General features: G+C 42.7%; 1 protein-coding gene across 3 annotated transcripts in view; it reads left to right on the plus strand.

Moving 5' to 3' along the window:
* The window catches only part of LOC105486843 (lysine acetyltransferase 14), a 45,990-nt gene extending 28,890 nt beyond the window's left edge, over window positions 1–17,100 (plus strand). For 2 of the 3 annotated variants that reach the window (XM_011749914.2, XM_071079715.1), the window contains exons 7-10: window positions 10,765–10,901; window positions 12,172–12,347; window positions 13,663–13,853; window positions 16,346–17,100. In XM_011749914.2, the coding sequence (XP_011748216.1) occupies window positions 10,765–10,901; window positions 12,172–12,347; window positions 13,663–13,853; window positions 16,346–16,519 (678 nt within the window). In that variant the 3' untranslated portion in view covers window positions 16,520–17,100. Of the gene's footprint in view, window positions 1–10,764; window positions 10,902–12,171; window positions 12,348–12,583; window positions 12,631–13,662; window positions 13,854–16,345 lie in introns of those variants that run through there. The other variant, XM_071079716.1, reaches the window with a different exon arrangement.
* The last annotated feature ends 1,679 nt before the right edge of the window (window positions 17,101–18,779 follow it).

Raw genomic sequence — 18,779 nt, forward strand, 5'->3', positions numbered from 1 at the left:
GAAAAGTTGGAAGCTAGCAGAGGTTGGTTCATGAGGTTTAGGAAAGAAGTTGACTCTAACACAAAAGAGCGTAAGATAAAACAGCAATTGCTAATGTAGAAGCAGCAACACGTTATCTAGAAGAGCTAGCTAAGATCATTGATGGAAGTGGCTGCACTAAGCAAGATATTCACTGTAGATGAAACAGCCTTCTATTTGAAGAAGATGCCATCTAGGACTTTCATAGTTAGAGAGAAGTCAGTGCCTAGCTTCAGAGCTTCAAAAGACAAGCCAACTGTCTTGTTAGGGGCTAATGCAACTGGTGACTTTCAGTTGGAGCCAATAATCATTTGCTCTTCCAAAAATCTTAGGGCCCTTATAAATTATCCTGAATCTACCCTGGCTGTGCTCTATAAATACAGCAACAAAGCTTGGATGACAGCGTATCTGTTTACAGCATGGTTTACTAAATATTCTAAGCCCGCTATTGAAAGCTACTACTCAGAGAAAAAGATTGTTTTCAAACAATTACTGCTCATTGTCAGTGTACCTGGTCACCCAAGAGTTCTGATGGAGAGGTTTAAGATTAGTATTATTTTTATGCTTGCTAAAACAACATCCATTCTGTAACCTGTAGATCAAGGAGTAATTTTGACTTTCAAGTCTTATCATTTAAGACTTTTTGTAAGGCTATAGCTATTGTAGATAGTGATTTCTCTGATGGATCTGGGCAAAGACACTGAAACCTTCTGGAAAGGATTCACCATTCTAGATGCCATTGAGAACATTTGTGATTCATGGGAGGAGTCAAAATTTCAGCATTCACAGGAGTTTGGAAGAAGTTGATTCCAAGCCTCATGGATGACTTTTGAGGGGTTCAAGACTTCAGTGGAAGAATTCACTGTGGATGTAGTGGAAAGAGCAAGAGAACTAGAATTAGAAGTAGAGCCTGAAGATGTGACCGATAAATGTCGTGATAAAACTTGAATGGATAAGGGTTGCTTCTTATGAATGAGCAAAGAAAGTGGTTTTTTGAGATGCTATCTACTCCTGGGAAAGATGCTATGAACATTGTTGAAATTTCACAACAAAAGATTTAGAATGTTGCATAAACTTAGTTGATAAGTTAGTGGCACAGTTTGACTCAAATTTTGAAAGAAGTTACGTTGTGGGTGAAATGCTATCAAGCAGCATCACATGGCCGGGTGCAGTGGCTCATGCCTGTAATCCCAGCACTTTGGGAGGCCAAGCCAGGCAGATCACCTGAGGTCAGGAGTTTGAGACCAGCCTGGCCAACATGGTGAAACCCTGTCTCTACTAAAAATGCAAAAATTAGCCAGGCGTGGTGGTATACACCTGTAGTCCCAGCTACTTGGGAGGCTGAGGCAGGAGAATTGCTGGAACCTGGGAGGTGGAGATTTCAGTAAGCTGAGACCACACCCCTGCACTCCAGCCTAGGCGACAGGGCAAGACTCTGTCTTAAAAAAAAAAAAAAAAAAAAAAAATATATATATATATATATACACGTGTGTGTGTGTATATATATATATTTTATGAAAGGAAGAGCAGGTTAATGTGGCATACTTCATTGTCTTATTTTAAGAAATTACCCCAGCCATCCCAACCTTCAGCAGCCACCACCACACTGATCAGTTGGCAACCATCAATATTGAGGCAAGAGCCTCTACCAGTAAAATGATGGACTCACTGAAGGCTCAGATGATCATTGGCATTTTTTAGCAATAAAATATTTAAAATTAAGTCATACTTTTTTTTTTAGACATAATGCTGTTGTTGCGCACAGCAATATAGTGTCAACTTTTTTTTTTTGTTTTGAGATAGAGTCTCACGCTGTCACCTAGGCTGGAGTGTAGTGGCACAATCATGGCTCACTGTAACTGTCAGTTGACTTCCTGGACTCATGCAGTCCTCCCACTTCAGCCTCCCAATGTGCTGGGATTACAGGCATGAGCCACCACACCTGGCCTTAAACATAATTTTTATATGCACTGGGACACCAAAAATTTGTGTAGCTTGCTTTATTATGACATTCACTTTATTGCAGTGATCTGGCATGGATCCTGCAATGTCTCTGAGGTATGCCTGTATTTTAAATTCCCAGTCCAGTAGTTGTAACGTCTTTGTCATATCTCAGTCTGGTTCTGATGTTTGTTCTGTTTCTTCAAGCTGTGTTTTTTTACCTGTAGTATACCTTGTAATTTTTTGTTGAAAGTGGAAGATGATGTTCTGGGTAAGAGGAGCTATGATAAGTAGGCCGTTGGAAATGTGGGAGGTGTGGGCAGGGAAAGCCCTCTATAGCTCTGTGAGTAGTTCTCAGTCTTTTTTGAGCCTGTGCTCTGGGCTGGGAACCAAAAGTGCTTCTCAGTTTCCTCCCCAGTCAGCTGGGACAGGATGGCTAGAGGGTATGAAGTAAGGTATTTCTCTTCCCCCGGGTGAGTTAGGCTCTGATTAAATCCCAATAGGTTAGGCTCTGATAAAAAATAACTTCTCCTGAGGGCAGGTGTTTACTAAGAACACAATGCTTGTTTTATTTTAAGATGGTTCCTTTTCCCCTCCTCCAGCTGGAATCAAGAGGGGAGTTTTCTTTGAAATTCACTATGAGAACCTGGTCCAACTTCTGGAGGTAAACCTTGTAGAGTGGAGTTTTTATCCATTTGTCCGCATTGAGCCTTCAGCAGTTCTTCAGTTCTTCAGGGCTTTTCCGCCTGATGCTGGTTCCTGCAGAGGCTCTGCTCCCGTGTGCTGTGATTCTCTTACTCTTCAAATTTGAGGGCAGTGGTTTGCCTTGTTATCTCATGTCTTTTACAGATCTACAAGAGTTCTTGATTTTTCAGTTTGTTCAATGGTTTACTTGTTAGACTGGAGGAATGACTTCTAAGCTTCTTACCTGCCAGACTGGAAACCAGAAGTCCTTGGATATGCTGCTGTGATCTAGGAAATTCCCCATTATTGCTTCTTTAAATATGTTCCTCCTTTATCTTTTCCTCTTCTGGACTCTGAGTATGGATGTTAACACCATTACTTCTTCTTTTTTTTTTTTTTTTCTTTTGCTTCTTTAATGAAATCCTTAACCAGTCCCTGACATCATTTGTTGAGTGCTTTATTTCAGTGATCATGTGTTTAATATCTGGTAATGAATAAGAGATGCTTCATAACTACTCATTCCAGCTTCCAGGCTCCTCCATTACCTTGGAGGCTATTTCTTATGCTTTTTCTTCTGTAACAGCTTTATTAAGATACAGTTCATATACCTTACAATTCACCTATTTAAAGTGTACAATTCACAGGTTCCTAATATATTCACAGAGTTGAGCCATAATCAATTTTAGAACATTTCGTTAACCCAGAAAGAAGCCCTGAACCCTTTAGCTGTTACTACCCAAAACTCCCTATTCCTACTGCCCATGAATTGACTTCTGCCTCTGTAGATTTACGTACTCTGGACATTTCACGTAAATGGAGTCATATAATATGTGGCCTTTGGTGAACACTTTCTTTCACTTAGCATAATGTTTTCAAGATTCATCCATATTGTAACATATATTAGTATTCCTAAATATGGCTTAATATTCCATTGTATGGATAGACATTTAGTTTATCCATTCATCAGTTGATGGACTTTTGGGTTGTTTCTACCTTTTGACTATGAACTTAAATACTGCTTTAAACATATGTATACAAGTTTTTGTGTGGACACACGTTTTTATTTCTCTGGGTGTAGATCTAGGAGTGGAATTGCTGGGTCAAATGTGACTCTATGTTTAACTTTTTGAAGAATTGCTAGACTGTCTTCCGAAGTGGCTGTGCCATTTTACATTCCCACCAAGCAGGGTATGAAGATTCTGATTTCGCCACACATCCTTGCCATGTTGTTGTTGTCTGTCTTTTTTATTGTAGCCATCCTAGTGAGTATGAAGTGTAGTATCTCATTACAGTTGTGATTTGCATTTCTTTGATGACTGTTATACTTTAAAATTCTTGTCTTTTTGGTAAATTAAGTGTGCCTTTTCCTGTAATAGCTTGTTTAGTTTGTTATCCTTTTGTTTTCTTGCACCTTTTTTTTTTTTTGAGGTGGATTTTCACTGTTGTTGCCCAGGCTGAAGTACAGTGATGTGGTCTCGGCTTACTGCAACCTCTGCCTCCTGGGTTCAAGCAGTTCTGCCTCAGCCACCCAAGTAGCTGGGATTACAGGCGCCCGCCACCACACCCAGCTAATTTTTGTATTTTTATTAGAGATGGGGTTTCATCATCTCGAACTCCTGACCTCAGGTGATCCACCCACCTCAGCCTCCCAGAGTGTTGGGATTATAGGCATGAGCCACCGCACCTGGCGATTTTCTTGCACTTTTTATTTACAAGTCTTGATTTTTTTTTCCTCTGTGACCTCATACCCCCTTAGTGTTTTCAGCACCTTCGCTGGCAGTTTACACCTGAGGGAGAGAGCAAAAGCCTGGTTCCTAGCTTTTGACCCTGTCGGCAAGTTTAGTAAAATGGGAGGTTCTGGGCAAAACCACTTCTCATCCTCTCTTTCTCCCACAATCAGCCACCGTCTTCTCTCAGGGAACCTCCCAAGACCTCTCGCCCAGGTGCTGCTTTTGATCTCCCCTTGGTGTTGCTTCCTAGGACTGTGGGATGCTCAGGGGCTGCCCAGAGTGGTGGCCACCCTCCACCCAGGAAGGCTCTAGTGCCGCTCTGGTGTTACCTTCCAGCCGATATGTGGCTGGCAAAGTTGATTGGCAGTGATCTACCTCTCTCAGAGAAGTGCTCGGGGGAGGACATGGCTTAACCAAGCAGCCCCTGACCCATCTGTGGGGCAGAGCCTTTTTCTGCCCTCTCTACTCTGCTGCCTCACTTGTACCCAGCCACCCGTCACCTCCCCTGGCTTTCTCCCAGCCTTGTGTTTTGCCTTCCCTCTCATGTCTGGAGCGTCTCTCAGATGGGCTTGGAAGGGGACCAAGCAGCCCACCTAGCTCTCCATTTTGTTGAGAACTAGAAGTTTAAAGAAACTCATTTAGCATTTTTTCACACTTACTTGACATTGGGATGCTTTCTTCCCCCCACACTTTGCCATTCAGCAAATGTAAGTCAAGTACATAACATACGCCAAGAGCCGTAACATGGGTCAAACCTGTAATCCCAGCACTTTGGGAGACCAAGGCAGGCAGATCACTTGAGCTCAGGAGTTTGAGACCAGCCTGGGCAACATGAGGAAACCTCGTCTCTACCAGAAAAACACAAAAATTAGCCAGGTGTGGTGACATGTGCTACTCAGGAGGCTGAGGTGGGAGGATTGCTTGAGCCTAGGAGGTCAAGGCTGTAGTGAGCCATGATCATGCCACTGCACTCCAGCCTGGGCAACTGAATGAGACTGTCTCAAAAAAAAAAAAAAAGAAAAAAAAAAAAAAAAAGCAGGGTGTGGTGGCTCACGCCTGTAATCCCCACACTTTGGGAGACTGAGGTGGGCAGATCATGATGTCAGGAGTTCAAGACCAGCCTGGCCAACATAATGAAACCCCGTCTCTACTAAAAATACAAAAATTAGCCAGGCTTAGTGGTATGTGCCTATAGTCCCAGCGGTTCAGGAGACTGAGGCAGGAGAATCGCTTGAATCCGGGAGGTGGAGGTTGCAGTGAGCGGAGATGATGCCACTGCATTCTAGCTTGGTCAACAGAGTGAGACTTCGTTTCAAAAAAAAAAAAAAAAACAAAAAAGTGCCAAGTGCTATTCTAGCAGGGGATCTGCTGTGAACTAAGACAGAGTAAGTCCCTGTCCTTAGGCAGGGGACATCCTTGAGCAGGGAGCTGACATTAACTAGCTCGCCAGGCAAATAAGATTATATCATGCAGAGTGAACGCAGGGCCAGTGGAGGAGTAGTGGGCAGGAGCACTGCTCTATGGGGGTTCAGGACAGCCTCTCTGAGGAGGCAGCACTTGAACTAAGTCCACAAGGAGGAGCCAGGGTGATGAAGGGTCAGGGTGGAAGGCCCAGGCACAGGCCCTGAAGCAGGAGTTGGGTTGGTGTATGTGGCTGGAACCTAGTGATGGCAGAGGGAACAGGCTGGTGGCTAATGAGGCCACTGGGGTGACAGGGGCCAGATCCTGCAGGATCCTGCATGTCATAAGTAAGGAGTTTGAACTGCATTCTGAACATGTGGTAGGAATCCATGTCGGAGTTTTGCTCAAGGGAAGTGAATTTGTGTTTTTAGAAGACTCTGGCCTCTGTGTCAAGAGTGGATAGTATGGGTGTAAGAGTGGGAGCAGAGAGACCAATGGGAGGCAGTGGATCCAGGCAGCTTTGGGAGTGGTTTACACTAGAGTGGGAAGAAGATAGGGGGCTGTATAACTTGGATGGAGCTCCCCAGAACTTACCTTGAGACATTAACCAGATAATGAGAGTATTCTGTGCAGTGCAGTAAGTAGTTCAGTGGCTGGTGTTTCAGTTATCTGTTGCTGCATTATAAACTGAAATTATAAAATTTCAGTTATCTGTTGCTGCATCCAAAACTTAGTGGCTTTTGATACCTGTGTCTTTTTTCTGATCCTGTGGATTGACTGGGTACTACTGGGTGGTTCTTTACTTAGTAGGCTGAAGGCTGGGGTCACTCGTGCTGCATTAACCTGGGAGCTAGTTTGGGATTGGAATGACCAGGAGAACCTCTCTTCCTCCAGAGTCCATCTCCCTGTGGCCTCTAGTCATTAACTGGTCTAGCTGACTCCAGGAGGAAGAAAGTGGAAGCAAGCCACCAGTTGTCTTAAGACCTAGACTCAAAAGTCCCAGAAAGTTATTTCTGCTACTTTCTGATTGGTTAGAGCCATTCACAAGGTCCACCCAGCTTCAGGGGGAGGGGAAATTTATCCTGCCTTTTGGTATGAGGAGCCACTTACACCTGTAGGGATGGAGGAATTGTTAGTGGCTGTATTTAGAAATTACATACCACACTTCTCAGTTTTACCTTGAAACTGACTTTAAGCCTTGGAAGAATTCAAAGTTGGCCTTTGAAAATTTTGGTGTCCAGTTTGGGAAGGTATGAAAGCAAATTATAATGGAAGGAATCTTGCTCTTTTCTTTTAACAAAGTTATTTTCTAGGTTAAGAGCAAACTGATTCTACAAAAACAGCTCAGGTTTTTAAACTTCATCCAACCCTTCGCAAACAACTTTATAAATGTGCCTTTTAATCTTCCATCTGATTTCTTTGCTATGAAGCCCTAATTGCACATGTTCTGTTAGTACATGACTGAGAGCCCTGGAGCGGCAGTCACTGAAGAACAACATATTTCCAGTCCAGCTCTTGGGGTTTGAAAGGAAATACATAAAATCCACCAAGTCTGTTAGAATACCTTCCTAGGGAATAGAGACCTCTTCCTCACTGAACCCCTGATAGGACCTCTGTGCTACTGAAATTTATTTTAGGGATGATATTCTACATCACTCCCATTTTTGTCGAATATATTCACTAGAAAAGAGATTATATTAGTCTATTTTCACACTGCTGATAAAGACATACCTGAGATTGGGAAGAAAAAGAAGTTTAATTGGACTTAGAGTCCCACCTGGCTAGGGAGGCCTCAGAATCATGGTGGGAGGCAAAAGGCACTTCTTACATCGTGGTGGCAAAAGAAAAATGAGAAAGATGCAAAAGCGGAAACCCCTGATAAAACCATCGGATCTCGTGAGACTTATTCACTACCATGAGAACAGTATGGTGGAAACTGCCCCCATGATTCAAATTATCTCCCACCGGGTCTTTCCCACACCATGTGGGAATTATGGGAATACAATTCAAGATGAGATTTGAGTGGAGACACAGAGCCAAACCATATCATTCCACCCCTGGCCTCTCCAAATCTCATGTCTTCACATTTCAAAACCAATCATGCCTTCCCAACAGTCCCCCAAAGTCTTAACTCATTTCAGTAGTAACCCAAATGTCCACAGTCCCAAGTCTTATCTGAGACAAGGCAAGTCCCTTCCGCCTATGAGCCTGTAAAATCAAAAGCAAGCTAGTTACTTCCTAGATACAATAGGGGTACAGGTATTGGGTAAATACAGCAGTTCTACATGGGAGGCCAAAACAAAGGGGTTACAGGGCCCATGCAAGCTTGAATTACAGCAGGGCAAATTCTAAATGATCTAAAATGATCTCCTTCAACTCCTTATCTTACATCCAGGTCACACTGATGCAAGAGGTAGGTTCCCAAAGTCTTAGGCAGCTCCACCCCTGTGGCTTTGCAGGGTATAGCCCTCCCCCTGGCTGCTTTCATGGGCTGGCATTGAGTGTCTGCAACTTTTCTAATTGCACAGTGCAAGCTGTCGGTGGATCTGCCATTCTTGGGTCTGGAGGACAGTGGCCCTCTTCTCATAGCTCCACTGGCAGTGCCCCAGTAGGGACTCTGTGGAGGGCTCTGCACTGCCCTAGCAGAGATTTTCTATAAGGACCCTGCCCCGGCAGCAAACTTTTGCCTGGGCATCCAGGTGTATCCATCCATCTTCTGAAATCTAGGTGGAGGTTCCCAAACCTCAATTCTTGACTTCTGTGCGCCCTCAGGCTCAACACGAAGTGGAAGCTGCCAAGGTTTGAGGCTTGCACCCTCTGAAACCATGGGCCGAGCTGTTTCTTGGCCCCTTTTAGCAATGACTGGAGCGGCTGGGGTGCAGGGCAGCAAGTCCCCAGGCTGCCTTCTAGGCTTCCAGGTCTATGATGGGAGGGGCTGCCATGAATACCTATGGCATGCCCTGGAGATTGTCTTGGGGATTAACATTGGGCTCCTTGTTACTTATGGAAATTTCTACAGCCAGCTTGAATTTCTCCTCAAAAAATGAGTTTTTCTTTTCTATTGCATTGTCAGGCTGCACATTTTCTGAACTTTCATGTCTTGTTTCCCTTTTAAAATGGATGCTTTTAACAGCACCCCAATCACTTTTTTTTTTTTTTTTGAGACAGAGTCTTGCTCTGTTGTCCAGGCTGGAGTACAGTGGTGCGATCTCGGCTCACTGCAACCTCTGCCTCCCAGGTTCAAGTGATTCTCCTGCCTCAGCCTCCCAAGTAGCTGGGATTACAGGTGTGTGCCACTATGCCCGGCTAATTTTTGTATTTTTAGTAGAGACAGGGTTTCACTATGTTGGCCAAGCTGGTCTTGAACTCCTGACCCCAGGTGATCCGCCCACCTCAGTCTCCCATAGTGCTAGGATTACAGGCATGAGCCACCATGCCTGTCCTTCAAGTCACCTCTTGAATGCTCTGCTGCTTAGAAATGTCTTCCACCAGATACCCTAAATCATCTCTCTCAAATTCAGAGTTCCACAGATCTCTAGGGCAGGGACAAAATGCCGCCAGTCTCTTTGCTAAAACATAATAAGAGTCACCTTTGCTCCAATTCCCAACAAGTTCCTTGTCTCTATCTGAGACCACCTCAGCCTGGACCTTATTGTTCATATCACTGTCAGCATTTTTGTCAAAGCCATTCAACAAATCTCTAGGAAGTTCCAAACTTTCCCACATTTTCCTGTCTTCTTATGAGCCCTCCAAACTGTTTCAGCCTCTGCCTTATACCCAGTTCCAAAGTCATTTCCACATTTTCAGATATTTTTTCGGCAACACCCCACTCCTGGTACCAATTTATTATATTAGTCCGTTTTCATGCTGCTGATAAAGACATACCCAAGACTGGAAAGAAAAAGAAGTTTAATTGGACTTACAGTTCCACATGGCTGGGTAGGCCTCAGCATCATGGCAGGAGGCAAAAGACACTTCTTAGAGTGCAGTGGCAAGAAACAAATGAGGAAGATGCAAAAGCAGAAACCCCTGATAAACCCTCAGATCTCGTGAGGCTTATTCACTACCACAAGAACAGTATGGTGGAAACTGCCCCCATGATTCAAATTATCTCCCACCAGGTCCCTCCCACAACACAAAGAAATTAAGGGAGTACAATTCAAGATGAGATTTGTCTGGGAACACAGAGCCAAACCATATCAGAAATGTATTTCAAAAATTCTATATACAGTAGTAGTTGGCCCCAGTGGCTCTTTGGATAACAGAGTGATCATATAATATGACCCGTGTGTGTTACCTACTTGATAGTAGTGCTGGTTAATATTTAGTGAATGGGTTGAAGGCATAATATAGACAAAGTGAAGCCTAGAGAAGCTGCAAATCCAGTGTTCAATCCTGTATCTCTCTCACTGTAATGAGTTAAAAATTTTTTTTAATGATTTCGTAATTTTAAAAGTACTATTTTGATTTTAAACAGCTGGGGTTAGTTTTTTATGTCTAGTTTTATGCAAAGGTGTCTACAAACTTTGTATTGAAGTTTGAGCTTTCCAAATAAGTAATACAAAAAGACCTACTTTTTGACACATAAAAATATGATACTAATTATATGGAAATTAACCAATCCTCAGAGTAATTTTGTTTCTTTTTTTTTTTTCTTTTTTTTTTGAGACGGAGTCTCTCTCTGTCGCCCATGCTGGAGTGCAGTGGCGAGATCTCGGCTCACTGCAAGCTCCACCTCCTGGGTTCATGCCATTCTCTTGCCTCAGCCTCCCAAGTAGCTGGGACTGCAGGCACACCTGCCACCACGGCCAGCTAATTTTTGTATTTTTAGTAGAGACGAGGTTTTACTGTGTTAGCCAGGATGGTCTCGATCTTCTGACCTTGTGATCTGCCCGCCTTGGCCTCCCAAAGTGCTGGGATTGCAGGCGTGAGCCACTACGCCCGGCCTGAGTAATTTTATTTCTGTATAACCAGTGTTTCTTTCTCATAGACTTCCTTGCCATCCAGGAAGGGATTTCGACACCAGACCACCAAGTTTTTGTATCGCTTGGTCGGATCAGAAGATATGGCTGTGGACCAGAGTATTGTCAGCCCTTATACCTCTCGGATCTTGAAACCTTATATCAGGTATATGGAGAACTAGAGATGTGATGTCAGGTGTGTCATAAGAGATAATGATTGTGGTTTCTGTGCCCTATTCTCCTGTTGGAGAGAATAAAGATCACAAACTGTGAGCAGCATTGGCAAGGACTGAGTTCTGTGCTTCACCTCCAGTTTTGTCCTTTGCTTGTTTCAACTCTACTTTTTTACAGAGAACATGGTCCTTTGAAAGAAACTTAAAAAGGAAGAATAAATTAACTGAAAGATTGCTTTGTGATTATCATAATCATTATTTTATTATTATTATTTTTTGAGACAGACTCTCGCCCTGTCATCCAGGCTGGGGTGCAGTGGTGCAATCTTGGCTCACTGTAACCTCCGCCTCCGGGGTTCAGGGAATTCTCTTGCCTCAGCCTTCTGAGTAGCTGGGATTATAGGCATGCACCACAAAGCCCAGGTAATTTTTGTATTTTTAGCAGAGACAGGGTTTCACCATGTTGGCCAAGCTGGTCTTGAACTCCTGACCTCAAGTGATCTGCCTGGCTTGGCCTCCCAAAGTGCTGGGATCACAGGCGTGAGCCACTGGGCCCAGCCCTCATTATGTTATCTTAAATACTAAAGTTGTATATTTTTAGTAGTCTGAAGTGAAAAAATGTGAAAGACGTCTCAGTTGAGCCTCCATCTAGACTGGATGTATATGAAACAATTTCCAATAATGAATCTCATTGTCCAGGCAATGAAATGGAAGCTGAGCTTGCTAGAGAGGTCCCAGCAGTGTCTGGCACTGTAAATGAGAGCACATTATTGCACTCATTGCACTCCAACTGCCCTGCAGCTCCATGATCACCCTCACCCTCCATGCCAGCACCACATTCCTGGGCAGGCGCAGTGAGAAGCTGTTTATGAGCCTGCTCCAAGCTCACTTTGTCTCTGGTGTTCCCCAAATGCCCCACAAAGTTGAATGTTCCCTCTTCTGGCCTCCAAGGCACTGGAGATGCATCCTCATGTCTGACTCCTCGGGGTGAATCTGATGCTGTTTCTGTTTCCTCACTTTGTTCATGAAGGCACCTGGCACAGTCCCTGGTGGGTACAGAGGGCTTTAGCCTGATGAATGTTCAGAGTGAATTTTAGGTTTCATACATAAAAGTATAGCTGTAATCAAGCCAGCTTCGTGTAAAACAGTGCAGGTTACTTTAAAGTTTCAAGCAGATCAAAGAGTTTACATGAGTCAAAAAGCTAGGAATAATACCAGGTATTTTTCTTGACTTGAATTTGTTTATCTTCTGTGGTACCGGAGGCGTGATTATGAAACAAAGCCACCCAAACTGCAGCTCCTGTCACAGATTCGTTCCCACCTGCACAGGAGCGACCCTCACTGGACGCCGGAGCCTGACGCGCCTCTCGATTACTGTTACGTGCGGCCAAATCACATCCCAACGATCAACTCCATGTGTCAGGAGTTTTTTTGGCCTGGTATGTTCCCCCTCCCAAACCAGGCGGGTCATTTTTCTGTACAGTCCATTCTAGCAATTTTTAAAATTAGTTTATGTGATAGCCTTAAGATTTTTATTTATGATTTCATTTAGTTTGTCTCTGCTAATATAGAAATACTAAAATACAAATACCTCTTATTTTCCTAAAATCTAGAAGAAGCCAGCAATAAACAGTGTTTTTGTTTGTTTTTCTTCCCTGTTTGTCTCTGCTTCCAGAGTAAAAGATTCATCCTGTTTTGCTTCTGCATATATTTAGATACCAGGTAATGTCTATCAAAGATACACAGACTGGTAGCTTGGGCGTGTTTGGACACTTTTGTTTTTGGCTTAATAATTCTTTATGTTTATTTAGCTGTTCCTTAGAGAGTGTTAGTACAGCCAGAAGGTGTTTTTTAAAAGCCAAATACCCTGATCACAGACTTTGAGAATAAGGGTAGGCCCAGTATAATTTGTCATTTTATCAGCCTTAACAAAATTGCCTCTGAAGACCAAAGTCATTAATTAAAGGAACACATTTTCATTGCTAAATATAAACTGTTCTTTGTGGATCTGCTTTCCCATGCTGCCTTGAAACCTAAAGGAAATAATACGTACCTTTCAGGTGTTAGATACGATTTCATCAAGATTAGAGCTGTGTCGTCTTTATTGTCACATAATCACATAACCGTGCATGTGGTGGCAGAGCTGCAGTCACTCTTTTGGGAGTCATATTGAGCCAAAAGTAACATTCTGGGATCATCTTCTGCTTCCTGCCCTTATGTTAGGTGCCTTCCATACATTATGCATAGAACCATATTTTACTTATTTTTTGTGAAAGGTATCGTTTGTACAAAAGAGCTTATAAATTATATATGTGTGGGGTAAAGGATGTGATAGAACATGCTCGGGGGGATCTTTATTCAACCCTGTCAGGTCTAGGTGTGCTCTTCATGTTACGCATTGCAGGAATGGAGTCTCTGAGACATTTTGAAATGTGCCAAGCCACACATGGTAGAGGAAGCTGAGTTCAAAGCCAGCTGTGTCCAATTCTGAACCTGTGCACTGCTACCTACCCTATTCTGCCACTCTTCTTTTAATATATGTACTTAGAAAATACTATGTTAATTTCAATGTTTTCTAAAATTCATTCTTATTTTTATGATCTGGACGTGTGGTATCTATGTTACCTCCAGTTTTGGTGTTTTTTTTTTTTTTTTTTAGCATGCAGGTGTAGCCATATGTACATGCTGAACAGCTTGGTGTTCCTTAATTCTCAAAGGCATGTGGTTTGAGTCTCTGATGGTTTCTTTTCTTAGGCATTGACCTGTCTGAGTGTCTGCAGTACCCAGACTTCAGTGTTGTTGTTCTTTATAAGAAAGTCATCATTGCCTTTGGCTTCATGGTTCCCGACGTGAAATACAATGAAGCTTACATTTCATTTCTCTTTGTCCACCCTGAATGGAGAAGAGCAGGAATTGCAACTTTCATGATCTATCATCTGATTCAGGTAAGTTGTCTATGTTTATGATTTATCACCTGTGTCTGGGCTCCCCTGAACAACCTGGAGGAGGAATGAAGCTAAGCTAGCCCTTCCCAGCATGGCCCAATGGAATGGTTTCCTTGGAAACCAAGTGAAGAAAGCCAGTCAACAGCATTCATGAGGTTGTCAAAGCACACAGACAAAAATCTCCGACCCTGTAAAATAAGATTATTATTTAGACCCAGCTTTCATAGAAACCAGTTTGTGAACATGTGTAGTAAATAAAATGAGAAAACACCAAAAGCAAGAGCTTTAGGGTAGACTATTCATATTAGTAATAGCTACTGCTCTTAGGATCATCACCTTCGCAACTCAGAGAAGTGAGGGTAGGACTATTATTTTTATTTTTTAAAATATTTGTAAACATTTTAGCACAACTGTATCAATAAGAATTTATATATATATTTTAGGACACGGTCTCATTCTGTCACCCAGGCTAGAGTGGCACAATCATAGCTCACTGCAGCCTCAACCTCCTGGGCTCAAGTGATTTTCCCGCCTCAGCCTTCTGGGTAGCCAGGACCACAGGCGCACACTACCATGCCTGGCTGAGTTTTTGTAGGGACAGGGTCTCACTGTGTTGCCTGGTCTGTACTTGAACTCCTGGGTTCAAGCAATCCTCCCACCTCAGCCTCCCAAGTGCTAGGATTATGGGCATGAGCCACCACGCCTAGCTACATATTTTATTGCTGATAGTTTTTAATTTTACTATCACTGTATAAGGCTGATATGAACCTTCTAAGATTTGATTCTAGTATTGAATTATAATTCATCCTTTGATATATTTGTATCACCTTTGAAGAAAACACACCATACACCAACATCAAAAAACATGCAAGGATTTTTTTCCCCTAGAGTTTTTTAAGTTAACTTTTACTTAGAAACCGTTTGGTATGGAGGATTATATGTTATGCAGGCAAGATTCCTTTTAAAGAGGAGATGAAGATGATAAAAGTTGTTTCTCCAATTTTTAATGAAACTTGCTTAATAATTCCCAAATGTTGGCAGGAACCTTGAGAACCATTTTCCTAGAAATTGCTTTCCTTCTCTCCTTAGGCGGTGACTGTGTAAATCACTCACTGAGTAATTAATACGTGCTACTTTGGGTGGTGGTTTTCTCTTGAGAGTTTCTCAGTTATTTCTACAGCACTCCCTTTCTCTGCCCCATCCCACCCAAGAGTTGAGATCTCTCAGTATGCGTCTTTTTAACCTAGGAGAGCACTTAGAGGATTTGCTGCCTTATCTGTCACTGGTAAGGGCCTGAAGACAGGGCAGCAGTAGTACTTTGTCCTTGTGTGTGTGTGTCCTTGGTGCCCAGCATGAGGGCTGTACAGAGTCAGTCCCTGCTGAGTGTTTGCGAGGCCAGTGGAGGAGTGGTTCATCTTTGCAGGTGGTCATCTTCCCCTCCAGCCAGACCATACACCTGAGGGCCCAAACATAGGTGGCGCACAGTCGCTGATACTCAATGATGGCCACGGTGAGATCACGTATATTTGCAATCTTGCAAACACTAACATGACCCCTCAAAATTTGCTTTAAAAATTTACAAGGTGCTCTTGTCCCTGGCATACTAGTAAGTGCTCTCTTGACCTAAAAATTCCTATGGATACACATGGAAGTTAAGCAGAGAAAGCAGGTAGCTATCAGATGACGGTCAACAGAGGAGTTCTTAGAGGCCTGAGAGAACCATGGGTTATAAATCTCAAGGACTCTATCAACTTCAGTATTTCAGTGCCTTCTTTATTAAAAAGTAAGTTCTTAAATGATATGACTTTTGGGACACCTTACTCTGTGTAGGTGATTAAATAATCTAAGGACTTGCCTTGTGTTGATAGAATGATTGTTACTCTTTTCCCCTAAGATTAGGTCAAAGCTGAATGTAGAAATCTCAGTTCTAAGAAGCTAATTCTGCCAGTTTTAGAGAGACAGAAGGTGGACTTTGGGATTCAGAAGGTCTATACAAGGGCCTCAGGTTTTTTATCATTACATTCTTAATATTTCATGTTTGTACACGTAATTTAGCAGGTTTAGTAAGGAATTTTTACAGGTTTTGGGGAGGTACAAGATAACATCTAGTTTTAAAAACAAAATTTATTTTGTTCTGTATTTATTCAAGGTTATCATAGTGTTGGGTATTGAAATGTTTGACATACTTAAAGGTAAGCGAGTTATAAATAATAAAGCTGACAATAGTAGTATCCCCATTGACCCTTTGCTTCAAAGAAAAATAAAAAACGCCCAAAATACTATCGATTTCCTTGGTCTTTGCTGGTCTTGTGATCAGCAGCAAAATGTCATTCTGTTTCCAGCTGTTGCTAGGTGTTGCAATGTCTCAGCCTCAGTCTCTGATTTCTCCAGTTTCCATAACTAACTGCCTACACTTAAAAGCGTTTCTTCACCTACTCATTTTCCCTCAGGCCTTTCCATTTTTATCTTGTATTTTTCCACTCTTTTGGCAGACCTGCATGGGCAAGGACGTAACCCTTCACGTCTCAGCAAGCAACCCTGCTATGCTACTGTACCAGAAGTTTGGATTCAAGACTGAAGAATATGTATTAGATTTCTATGATAAATATTACCCGTTGGAGAGTACAGAGTGTAAACACGCATTCTTTCTGAGGCTCCGGCGCTGATGTGAATACAGCTCAAAGAGAAATGCATGCACTATTGGAGAACAGATCGTGGAACAATCACTAAAGGCAGTGATTGATTTCACAGGGAGTCCTAATCTTCTCTGTGATTACATGGTCCTTCAAACTCCCAGCCGAAGTGAGAAAAGCAGCATGCAGTGAAATGAGCAGTGAGCAGCCTTTAGCAAAATCACCCTCCAGTCCTGCCTGGAGATGCCTTCATCCAGCATCCCAGACTCCACAGTTAAATGAACCATGTCATGGTCCTCTCTCCACCTGATGGTTGTAAGAGTGAAAGAGCATCTAACCTGATGCTCTTGGAGAGAGAGAACCTGTCTGTCGTAACTTAAAGGATGAGAAAATGTGGTGTAGCTATTAAAGATTCATGCAGTCCCAAGAGGCACTGTCCTGTCCTGGGATGATGAGAGATTATGAGATGATTTCATAAAAGGAATCCAACCCTGTGCCCAGCCATTGATGTGTTGTCATTGAATCCAGGAGGATTTCTAGGGCACTGAAGTTTCATTGTTTCTTTTGCTGACTTTGGTTACAGTCAGAAAAAATAAACTAGATGTTTGTGTCTACATGTTCTACCTGTTCTGCCTATTAGCATCTTCCTGCAGGGACTTGGACCCATGGCCTGGGAGGTTGGTTTGGGATTGGGGTTGTTGGGCAGCCTGCCATTCACCTGGCCTATCCTGGCACTTCTCATACCCAAGACAGTTGTTTCACAGGAGTGGAAGTGTGGGTGATGCAAGTAGAACCCTCTGTAGATGTACCCTGTATGGTCTGCAGGACTAGACTGTTTGCCTTGTTTGTGGCTGTTGGAGATAGACTGTCAATCAGGTTGTTTGTGATCCAAGAACATTTCCAAAAGTATCAGGTGTTCTCAAATAAAAAGCTTTCTTTGCACAGCCCATGGCCAGAGCTTCGATCTAGTCAGTTTGCTTTCAAACCCTCTTTAATTAAGATCGGTGGTTCTTAACTTTTTGGGACATGGATCACTTTGAGAATCCAAAGAAAGCTGAATACTCTCTAGAAAACTGTCATGCACATTTAAAATTTTGTATCAGGGATCTGTCGACCGCAAGTTAAGAACATCTGTTCTAGAAGCTGTACTTGCAGCCAGCTCGAATTCCTTTGTGTGAGAGAGAATGTGTTGAGCTCCCACATTAAGCCAATCTGGAAGCTGTTCAGTCATCTGGGGAAACAGTCGAGGCTCCATTTCATTTGTGAGAGGAACTGTAGCAGCACTGTCTTATCTATTTCTTTCCTTTTCTTTACCTCCCACCCTGCCTCCCAAGAGTTTTCTGCCTCTTTGAAAGGTTTTTGCTGACAGAATGGATTGTAACACCACGAAGTAAAATTGAGGAGACAACATTTCCCCATATGTAAACCAGCTTGTGATTGTTGTATGTGAATGTCAGGCATTTGTTGTTGCAAAGGGGGGCTCAAATAATTGTCTCTATAACTTCAAGGAGCTGAGGAAGGCTGTGATTGCTTTTACTGACTGTTTCACATTTTTTTTTTAATTTTGAGAAATTTTTAGAAACCCTTTTCATCTCTTTTTTCTTTTTTTAATTTTGAGAGGGTCTCACTTTGTCGCCCAGGCTGCAGTGAAGTGGCACTGGCGCGATCTTGGTTCACTGCAGCCTCCACCTCCCAGGTTCAAGCGATTCTTCTGCTTCAGCCTCTTGAATAGCTGGGACCACAGGAACACGCCACCACGCCTGGCTAATTTTTTGTGTTTTTGGTAGAGATGGGGTTTCACCATGTTTTCCAGACTGGTCTTGAACTCCTGAGCTCAAGTGATCTGCCCACCTTGGCCTCCCAAATTGCTGAGATTACAGGCATGAGCCACCACACCTGGCCTATGAGATATTTTAATCATACACAAAGAGAATGATGCCACAAACCCCATCACCCATATTCAATAATTGTTGAAATTCTGTCTCATTTGCTTCATTTATCCTTTTTTTTTTTTGCTAAAATATCTTAAGGTAAATTCTAGATATCATATAATTTTACCACTACTTACTCAGATAGGTATTTCTAAAAAATAAGGATATTTTCTTATATAATTTCATGTTCATTATCAGTCCTCTAATAAGATGAACACGTTTGGAATTATCTAGCAGTCAACCTGTAGTCACACCTTTCGAATTGTCTTAGAAATTCGTTTTACAGTTGGTTTGTTGGATCAGCGGCCAAGCAGGGTCCACATAAGTGACTTACTGTCCTGTCTCCACTGCCTGTTCATCTA

This window comes from Macaca nemestrina, chromosome 15 (genome assembly GCF_043159975.1).
Source record: "Macaca nemestrina isolate mMacNem1 chromosome 15, mMacNem.hap1, whole genome shotgun sequence".
Classification (NCBI taxonomy): domain Eukaryota; kingdom Metazoa; phylum Chordata; class Mammalia; order Primates; family Cercopithecidae; genus Macaca; species Macaca nemestrina.